At 47.9% G+C, this 10,570-nt stretch overlaps 1 protein-coding gene across 6 annotated transcripts in view; it reads left to right on the plus strand.

Annotated features, from left to right (window-relative positions):
- The window catches only part of FAM227A (family with sequence similarity 227 member A), a 40,864-nt gene that overhangs the window by 17,910 nt on the left and 12,384 nt on the right, over window positions 1-10,570 (plus strand). For all 6 annotated transcript variants that reach the window (XM_019515191.1, XM_019515194.1, XM_019515192.1 and 3 more), the window contains 5 exons: window positions 1,862-1,963; window positions 4,330-4,434; window positions 6,730-6,853; window positions 7,724-7,828; window positions 8,830-8,909. In XM_019515191.1, coding sequence (XP_019370736.1) covers window positions 1,862-1,963; window positions 4,330-4,434; window positions 6,730-6,853; window positions 7,724-7,828; window positions 8,830-8,909 — 516 coding nt within the window. The remainder of the gene's footprint in view (window positions 1-1,861; window positions 1,964-4,329; window positions 4,435-6,729; window positions 6,854-7,723; window positions 7,829-8,829; window positions 8,910-10,570) is intronic.

Raw genomic sequence — 10,570 nt, forward strand, 5'->3', positions numbered from 1 at the left:
ACACACACACACACACACACACACACACTACCAACAAAGGCACATACATATCCAAACCAGCCTAGGCACATGCATACCTATCACCAATTCAAGCACATACAGTATACACCCCAAAAGTTAGACAGAAATCAATTGTCCATACCCGCACACTCAGATCACTAGTTCGTATATCATGCACACAGTGATATGACACAGTTCACACACATATAGCCCACCTACACATACACACAGGTGAGTTCCTAACTTGGATGGTACAGTGTGTATGTGTGTGCTTGGGGTACCTGGGATACTTGGGGGAAGGTTAAGGTGAGAGAGAGAGTTAAAGTGTAGGGAGTGAAAGTTGCTAGAACCAGGATTAGAACCGGTGGACTAGAGAGAAGCTGGCTGAGGAACGGAGGCTTGGGTTTACTTAAAATTAAGTGGCGCCAGGGTTACTCGAGGTCACTGGTGCAAGGGAAAGAAAAAAAAAAGCCTGATGGCAAGGAGGAGACAGCCAGGAAAGAAACCGAGGCAGAAACCCGGTTGCTCAGGGGAAAAGGAAAAGGCAGTGGGGGTAAGACAGTGGCAAAGAAACAGGGGGTTTGGAGACAGAGAGGAGCTCAGGACAGGTGTTGGAGGTGGCAGTGAGCCAGAAGCAGGAGAGGCAGAAATGAGACAAAAGTTAGAGAGGCGAGGAGCAGAGATTGGAGTAGGGCCAAACCATAGTAAAGCAAAACCCAACTTAGGGGTCCAAATAACAGTTTTATTAAACAGACAACACCTTACACAGCCTCATGAAGTTATTGGTTCACATACACACACACGCAGACACACACACACACAAGCACTCACAATGGCATCAGGAGAAAGACTCAGTGGACGGGCTGGAGTCCAGGTAGGGAAGAGAAGCAGAGTCCAAGTCCTTGGTTGAAGATGGGGTGGGAGGTGATAGCTACCTATCCAGGCTGGAAAGGGGTTTTTGTCCAGTAGGTGTTATCCAGAGGGGGGTCACCAGCAGGGCCTCTGGGTGGATAGGTGGTGTGGCATGGTGCTGGTCCAGATGGAGAGAGTGTCCCAAGGAGTCAGTCTTCACTACCCCTTTTATGGGGCAGACTACCTCTGATCTCCTATGGGGCGGGCCTGTCCAGCTAAGGTCAGTCCTGGTCCAGAGGGGTCCAGGTGTTCTTACTGAGCATGTGCAGCCTGGCACAATGGTGGGTTGCCTCATCTTTTGTTTCTTGAATGCTGAGAGTGGTTCCAAGGGCTGGGTTGTTGGTCCAGGTATTGGTGTTGATGGTTCGGTCATTCAGAGGGAGCTATTTTTAGACCTATTGCCATTGTCTCTCAAGCACCCTCATTCATTCCCATTCATTCAGGAACCAAGTTACATAGGTGGGGTAGATGTGAGTTATGGGTTACACAACCGGGCCTGGGGACAGAATGGAGACTTGACAAACAAAATGGAAACCTGACATGTCTTATGCTAACTTACATATGTAGGCCTAAATCATATTGTATCAGTAAAACAGTAATATAGAACAGTAAAAATCAATATAAACATAATAATTATACAATATAAAACAAAACAAATACAACTTGCTACCAAAATAAAATCCTGAAGCTTATCCTATGTCTTAGCTCACTTATACTTATCTATAGGGAATAGAGAGGGAGGGAAAAAGTCAGAAATGGTTGGGGAAGGGGAGGGAATGCATTTTAAAATAAATGTAAAAAAGAAAAACTGGGGGTTTTGCTACAGTTCTTCAAGGAGTATTCCCCAGTGGAGAATGAGAAAAGGTGTGGAGTGGGTGAATGTCAGAGCGACTTGTCCCAAAAGTCTTTTTTTCCACCTGCTGGACTTACAGTTTCATTTTTTTGCCAGGTTCGCTTTCCTCGAAAGAAACTACGGATGTTCCTTACAGCTCCACTCTCCCAGGCTGTTCTGCTGGATAGCTTCTGGTGGTTCTTTCTCCAATTGTATCAGGTGAGGAAAAGACCAGGACAAGGGCTGGCTAATGTTGTAGCTGGCATTCCTCCTAATGTTTCACACTGTCTCACTGAATAAAGAATTGAGATTCCTTAGAAGAATATTGAAAACAATTTAGACACTTCACTACTGTAATGCAAAGTGGCACATCCTGTCTGTCTCTTCTAGGGTAATGAATACCCACACCCACTACTGCCAGTACCCTATGACACAAAGGAAGGTTTCTCCCATTGAAATGGTGTTTTTGGTTCATAAAACCCCGAAATACACCAGGAAGAATTTTCCTATCACAGCTGCTGCATAAGACAACTGGACACTGCCCATAGAAATTTCCCTGGAAGTCCAAGTATAGAGGTGTACCAAGGCAGAGCAGGAGATGAAGCTGTGCTACAGAGCAGCATGGCATTCTGGAGCAGCTCCAGATTGTGGAGCTGCCTGTGGATAGCTTCAGAGTAGCTGCCAAAACTTGGAGCACCCCTTTGGGCTCTTTGTAGCCCATGAACAAGCCTAGAATCATGAGCACAAACAGTCTGATTGCCATCTTTGCCCCTTTAGGGTGGTTAGGAGGTGCTCAGTGTTCAGCCAGCACAGGGCTGAAACCCAGCAGCAGGTAGTTAGCAGTCAAAAGTCTGCCCGGCTGCAAACCTGGGGGCCAGCTGTAATTGGTCAGTAAATGAGGGTAGGGCTACAAAGAGAGTTAAGATCTTCCATGGGAAGAGAGCAAGGGGAAAACAGAGGACATGGTAGTGGGGCTTGGAGTTGCAACACAGAGCCTGTTTCACTCCTTCCAAGGTCTGAAGAAAGACCACAAATTTGGGATTTGTTTGTTGTTTGCATGTTTGCTTGGTTTGTTGTTTTCTCTTATTGCGGGGAAATTTTTTTCCCACCTAAAACGGTCTGGAAACCTTGGACACATGGTGCTAACTGGCCATAATAAGGAATCTGGGTGAGTGACCCTCTTACAAGGCCCCTTTGCCTTCTGGGTTTTTCAGTGGAGGCATTGTACCATTACTGTTTCACATGTGCAGTGCCAAATTATTATGCTTTTAGTCACACAAGTACAAATATGGAATAACTCCATTGACTGGAGTCAGTAGAGTCAGTGCAGATTTATGCTTCTGTTACTGAGAGAGCCTGTGGTACAACGTTTACTGCTGCTTGCAATTCATTAAACTCATGGAGAAGCAAAATTAAAGAAGTTAGACTGTATCAGGAATCTTTTTTTTGCTCACTAGCACTGCTTACAGGCCCAGCGAGACACTTTGTGGGTAGTCTGTCATGTCAGCTGTGGTTGGATATGTAGGCAAATATCCATCTAGTTCAGGCTTGTCCAACATACGGCCCGTGGGCTGCCATGTGGCCTGCCAAGCTGTTCTCTGTGGCCCGCCGTGCTGCGACAGGAACCCCTTGTCCCTCCTCCAGCCCCTCAGCAGCTTCCTAACAGCTGCTGAAGGGCTGAGGAAGGGACAAAATTCCCACACGCACTGCATCAGCTTGACATTGCCAACACAGTGCGGCTCCTTCCCCCCCTCCATTTCATTGTGTCTCTTTCTTGCCCCACCCCTCCCTTCCTCATTTGCATGCCAACTCCTCCCCTCTCCCACATTGCAGGGTTTCCGTTCCTAGCCCTGCCTTCCCTTCCTCATTTGCATGCTGCCCCCGCCCTGCACCAGTCCCCACCGGCTGCGTGGGCTGGAGCAGGTTGCAGTGCAGCAGGGGGGCGCTGATGCTGGCGCAGAGGGATGCTGCGGCCGGGCCCGTGGGAGATGCTGCTGCTGTGGCTGTTGGGGCAGGAAGCCAGAGCTGCTCCCGCATTCCTCCGCACCTGCAGACATCACACTGGGTGATGAACTCCAGCAAGCACACATTCCAGTCAAAAAATGACTTGATTCATGAGGGCCTCTAAAGTGAGCAAGATGATGGAAAGTGGTGAGTCCCTGGCCCCGGGGAGGGACCCCCGCCGCTTGGGCTCAGGTTCAGGCTGCCCCATGGGAGAGGGAGCAGTGGGGTGGGAGCAGGGGGTGTCCCTGCACATCCCACACCCCCCTATAGAGTCCCCACATGTACCCCCTGGCTGCTGAGCCCAGGCACGCAGGTGTGGGAGCATCCTTGAGGCTGCCCAGGTGGCAGGGAGGACAGAGCGGGGTCAGGCGGCACCCCTTGACCCCTGTGCCCCCAGGCTGCAGCTAGACTGGACAGGTCGCGCCAGCGCCCACTCCTGCTGGCCCACTGGTTGATAAAAAGTTCATGATCTGGCCCCACATTCAAAAAGGTTGGACACCCCTGCTCTAGTTATTCATTCATTTTTCTCCTCCTCTCTCTCTCTCTCTCTCTCTCTCTCTCTCTCTTCCTTTTTTTTGTAGCCAAACCAAGAGATTCAGGCACGCCTATTTGATCGCATTGCAAAGAACTATGCCTCTCTCCTACTTGACTGTCACAAATTCCACCACCAGGAGGCCCTCATTAAAGTAAGTATAATGAAGTTTAGAGATAGGATGGCCATTGAGGACAATGTGAAATCTGGGACACTGCCCCCATCCTGCCCCTCACCCTTGCAGGCAGAGATGGGGGTGAGGCACCACTGGTATTACTATTCAGGTAACTATGAGTCAGTGGCCCATTAATGGCCCATTGTTCTTTACTTCATTGGTGTTAACACTCCCACTTTTAATGGCCATTCCACTAATTAAGCTAACCTATTAGGACAATTTTGCTGTCTGCTAGGGCTTTCTATTTCACAGCTAATGCCCTGGACACTTATTTCACAGGCAGGCTGGGACTGGCCTTCGAAATCTTGGACCATCCTGGCCAATCCAGTTAATTCTTCCAGGGCTCAAAATGTCCAATTGGACTTGAACTTTTTTCTTGTCTGGAATGCCCCATGATGACGAATGTGATTCATGCTTGCTGCTGTTCTGCGACTGACTTTTAATAAAATAAAATAAAATAAGCCCCTCTTTGTCTTCCAGACTGTCAGTTATCCTCTGCTCCCATCTTTTGCCTCATTTGAGGCTTGCTTCCTCCAACTTACTTTTGCCCTCCCTACTCAACTTACTTAGGCATCACCTCTGGCTCCTTTTCTTAATTCTAATTTTCTTTTTCTCTTGTTAATTTTTAAATTTTATCTCATTGATTTTGAATTTCCCTGGTGATAGCCATCAAATCATTCTGCCTCTTCCTTTTTTGGTATGACCTTCAAAGCAAGAGAGATGGGGAACATTTGTTTCCTTTTTAAATTCCCACTGATACAAAATGTTCTTTGTCCACCCATTTTTCTTGCTCTGCAGCTCTGGATAAGTGAATGTTTGAAGAATATTCTAGTATTACTTAATTTTGATGGATTGGTACTTGGACACTCAGTGTGTGGGACAGGAATGCCAACATCCCTATTAAGCTCTTAAAGAAAGCAGTTCCCAAATTTGGGGTAGCAATGCTTTTGGGGTTGTCCCAGTAAAAATTGGGGTTGCCAAGACAATCACAAATTTTCTCCATGAAAGAAGAAAAAAGCGGGAAATGGCTGGTTTCCCTTGCAGGCTGGCAGAGTTCCAGCCTGCAAGGGCTGCTTGAGCCTGGGGGGGAGCGGGAGGAGGGCGATCAAGCGGAGGGCACCACATACATGTGTACAGACATGCATATGGCAGCTAGGAAGCATGGAGAGCAGCCCCCACAACTCCCCCCAGGTAAGTCTGTGGGAGTGGGGGGAGGGCAGATTGAGGCCCCGATGGTGAGGTTTGTCCAGGGGGTGGCAAGGGGGCTGGCTTCCTGCCATTGTGTGCACTCCCAGTGGGGAACCTTGGGGGGGCATGTGATCCCCAGATTTGTGTGCGGGGTGGGGGTAGATGCCAGCTGCCTGCCATGGGCTCTGGGCCCTTCCCTAGAGGCCTCCACATGGAGGCTTGGTGTCACTGCTGGGAACCCTGCATCAGCCACACAACCATGGCAAGGTGCCCCCTGCCTGCCTGGCAGTAGTAGGGAGCACAACTTCATGCCACTGCTGCTGGGCAGGCAGGGGGTGCCTAGCCATGATGGCACAGTTGACATGGGGTGCCCAATAGGGGCACTGAGCCTCCTCACCCTCCTGCACCGGGTCTTGCCTGCTGGGCTGTGGAGGCCCCCAGGGGGAGGGAAGCAGGGCAGGGAGCCCCACACAGGCTCTGTTTTGGCCATGACGTCCACAGGGAATGAGGGGTTGCCAGGTTCTCTGATCTGGCCACAGCAGCTGCCACTTCCTGTGGGCAGCAGCTGGGACTCAGGCACTGTGGTGGGGGGTGTGGGCAGGGGGATGTTGGTCCTGCCCCTGGTTCTGTAGCCCTGGGAGTGAGGGATACCTGGGAGGGGGTGGGTGGCTGCACATTGGGAATGAGGGGCACCACAGTGGGAAGAGACACCATGGGGGTAGAGTGCTGCAGGTTGGAAGTGAGGGGTCATAAATGGGATCATGTTGAGGAAAAGGTTGAGAAACACTGCCTTGGGATATATTTTCACAGCAGTCGGGTAGTTTTGAACTAGGTTGTTTGGGTACTGAGAAGAATGTAATCATGCAGTTTACATTCAGTATAGTGTGGGCTGCAAAACCTGTCTTAAGAATCTGAGTAACGACCTGGCATCTAGCCAATGCTGAGCTCTGTACTGCTGTGACTGTACTCTCTGGTACCCTTGTTGATGGGGTAGACATACCCTTAGAAACACCAGTTTATCCCTAGGGACTCCTATCTAACATGTCAAATCTATGGAATTCTATATTTTCTTTGCTTAATCCCTAGGCTTTCCCTTCCTTGCTGAGCCAAGCCTTGTACACCTGCTTCTGCTCCAGCTTCCCAGGGTCTTGGTTCAATACGGATGAGTTCAAGTCCCAGCTCTGTAATGTGCTGTCGGAGTGGATGGCAGGTAAGACAGTCTGCTTCCTGCCCAAAAGAGCAATCACTGCTGCCTAAGTGCAGACCAGTTTCTCTGTCTTCTTTCCCTGACTTCTTTAAAAATGTATCTAACCCTCTCAACTCTGTAATTCCATGAGACAAGAAAGGAATTGCTAGGCCCCGGGATGTTTCCAATTGCCTGCCCCTGAGAATTTTCTAAATGACCTTTTTTCCATCATCTTGCTCACTTTAGAGGCCCTCATGAATCAAGTAATTTCTTGACTGGAATGTGTTCTTGCTGGAGTTCATCCACGAGGCCCTCTTTGATAAGAGGCGATAGAAATCCAGGGGATGTTTTCAGCCTGTGAAGCAGTGCATACTTCCTGTAAACTGGGTCCTCAGTCAGCTCTTACTATCCCCTTCATTCTCATTTTACCCCATTTTCACCCTTCCTTGGTTCTGCTACATGCCTGATTCTTACTTTTACTATCTCTCCTTGTTTCTATTTATTTGATCCTTTCTTATGCTCTCTTCTTAAGAGACAAAACAAACACTAAAGCGTTGGTTATGCTCTGAACAGAGGGTTGGAAGCAAACAACTCCTGAACTGTGAGTCTGTCCTCACCCTAGTTTCCCATGGTATCTGGGACAAGTGCTATCTATCTAGTGTAGAGGATGCAGTCCTTCCTGTACTCTTCTAGGCTGTTGCAAGGATTCATGTTTATGGCGCACACAGAATATGAAAGATGGCACATACGTTACATGTTTAGGGCTGCTATTATTATTATTGTATTATTATTATTATTGTTGTTATTTCTTTTCCATTTCTCTCCCCTTCCATTTCTTTCTCCTTCATTTCCTCTCTTCTTCATATACCCCTCTCCCCACCTTCTCCCATTTAGGAACATTGCCTGTCCCAGGGACCTACACAAGCTGGGACTACTCCCAGCTGGAACCAGAAAGATTCAGGAGAGAAGATCTGCTGTCAACAAAAAGGAAACAGAGTGGTAAGAGTCCTGATACAAAAGGCTTCTGTCAGGTCTCTGTTGAGCTCAACAAAGGTTTGGTGCCCCAAACCAGGCAGCTTCTGTTCTATAGGAAATGCCTTGCATTTATTCATAGATTCATAGATGCTAGGGTCAGAAGGGACCTCAGTAGGTTGGAAGAGACCTCAGTAGGTCATCGAGTCTGATCCCCTGCCTTGGGCAGGAAAGAGCGCTGGGGTGAGGACCAATAACAGCTCCGCTGTTTAGCTAAGAAAAGGCACAGCATGAACCACAGCCTTAGCTCTCTGTCAGCATTTTATCAGGCTGTCATGCCTGTGAGCTGCTGCTTGCCAGAGGGAGAACTGATAAATACGGAAGAGATTTTACGACGTGGTGTCTATAATAGTAGGAGACTGGACTTGACAACCCAGGAGATCCCTTTCAGTCTAGTGCTCCTTAATTACTACCAGGGCATCTGGGCTAAATCACTTTTGAATAATCAGAGATGAGATGACCTGAGCTAGGTTGGGGTTAATGCTGTTCCCTGGCACGCAAAAGACTTGCCTGTCCTAGTCTCTTGTGCTATATATAGACAGAATGGGAGGGTTGCAGTGGCCATGTCTGGTGGTGGTTTAGTTTTTTGTTTTTCTTTTGGAGGAGTAATATCAGAGACCAGTTCATATTACTGATCAGTACCCACTCTAGTCAAGTCAAGAAATCTAGTCAAGTAGTCCTGGCTTAAAAGTGGCTATGACTATTTGAAAGGGCAGTTTCCTTCTGTGATCAAGACATAAGTAGGTCTGCAAGAGGGCTGTATTTAGTAGGGAGGGAGAAAATCTGTATCATCCTGTAAGGACCTACAAACATAGTAAATGTAGGGCCTAGTACCAAAATCTTATATGGCTGAAGCACTGAATCCTCGGTTACGCAGAGCCTTATTGGGGAAAGTGTGGGGATTTTCTGTACTTAGATTGGTTACAGGTTCAAGACTGAAAAACATTATTTCTTTTTTTTTCCTACAGTCACCTCCTTCCCCTTTGCTTCTTTCAAGACTCCCAGCAGTCTAGCGAAGACACATCAGCCTTCCATTCAGCCATGGAAGGTAAAGAGCACCTTGTTCACAAAGGCATGCAACAAAGAAAGAGGGGATGCTGTAGAACCTGAAACATGCGAGACCTGAGAGGATCCATTTTGCATCCCTCTATCCTTCTGTATCTTCTGTTCCTGCAGAGGTTCTCTAAGTTCTCTTGTCTCCTTGTCTATTAAATGATTAACAGCTGTCATTGTAATTGTGCAGCTGTGGTGGTAGCTGTTACTTTTTATCCCCCTCCCCCACACCCCTAAGTCGCATCTAGGGCTGCTGCTTTGGTTTCCCCACCTTAGTTATGCTACTGCCAGCTAGTATCTTCTGCTGAGATCAGCAGCAACTGGTAGGGGATCAGCTCTTTTGAAAATATGGCCACTTGTTTATGAGTACCTGGTTAAGTTCCCATTTCTTGCTCCCAGTGATCAAATAATAGACTAATGTCAAAGCAGTGTTATCTGTACTGACATACAAGGTGATGGGTATCTGAGAAATTTTACCTTAAATAAAACTATTTTAGCTGTTTTGATAATGCATCTCTTTGGTAGACTAAAACTGAGGAGCTTTGCAGAGGAGCAGTGAAGAGAGCAGTCATTTGGCTCACACAGAGCAGGAAAGGAGTTGTAGGTATGAAAAGTAGTGTAAAGGAAGTTGGTAGATGAGAAGGATACAAAATCTGGCATCTAGAAGATGGGCATGGAAAAAGCTCAGGCAGGTGGGGACAGACAATTGTAAGCCAGGTTGTAGGGATGGCTTGACTGGGGCCAAACCTTGAATGGAATGAGGGGGAAGAGTGAACTTCAGAGATAAAGCAGAGGAAGGATTCCAGCTGGACTGATAGGATCAGAATAGCATATTTGCTCAAGTATGGGAGGGGGATTGCATTTATGAACAATAGGTTTGTAGCTATTAATCCATATTGCACTAGAACAGGGGCAGGCAATTACTTTGGGTGGAGGGCTGCTTACCAAGTTTTAGCAAGCTGTCAAGAGCCCCATGGGTAGCCGGACCCCTTCACAGGTGCCCCACCCCCTGGTCACCATCTTAGGACCAGAAGTCCCACCCCTAACCCCTGCCCTTTGCTACCAGAAGTCCCTCCTCTTGCCCCTGGAAATACTCCTTTCAGTAAAGGGTTGTGCCATCTCAAAACCAGAAAAATACCAAATTTTATTTAAAAAAGTGAACATTTACAACATTCATTAATTTGATTTCAAAAAATATTTTTGTCCTGATTTACATGCTGTACACGTAGTGTACACAGAGGTGATTGGACAACAGCTTAAAATGAAGACTTACTTTTGTATACTGTGGGGGGTGGGTATAGATTTGTGGGGGCTGTGGGTGTGTGGGGATGTGGAGGAGGGTGGATAGATGTGGGGGGTGGGTGAGGGGTGAAGGAGCATGTAGGTGTGTGTGGATATATGGGGTGTGGATGGGTATGGGGTTTGTGTGGGATATGTGTGGGGGAGGGTTGCTGGGGTGTGTGGCAGGTGCGGGTCTGTGTGTATGGAAGTGCAAGGAAGATACAGGTGCTTGTATATGATGGGGTGTGCTCTGGGACTCGCCCTACGAACACACATACACACACACTCTTCCTCTCCCTCCCTCTCATTGAACACATGCACTCTGTGCCTCCCTCACTACACACACACACACACACACACACACACACACACACA

The sequence above is a fragment of the Gavialis gangeticus genome, unplaced genomic scaffold (genome assembly GCF_001723915.1).
Source record: "Gavialis gangeticus isolate Ggan-Ray unplaced genomic scaffold, GavGan_comp1, whole genome shotgun sequence".
In the NCBI taxonomy this organism is placed as follows: Eukaryota; Metazoa; Chordata; order Crocodylia; family Gavialidae; genus Gavialis; species Gavialis gangeticus.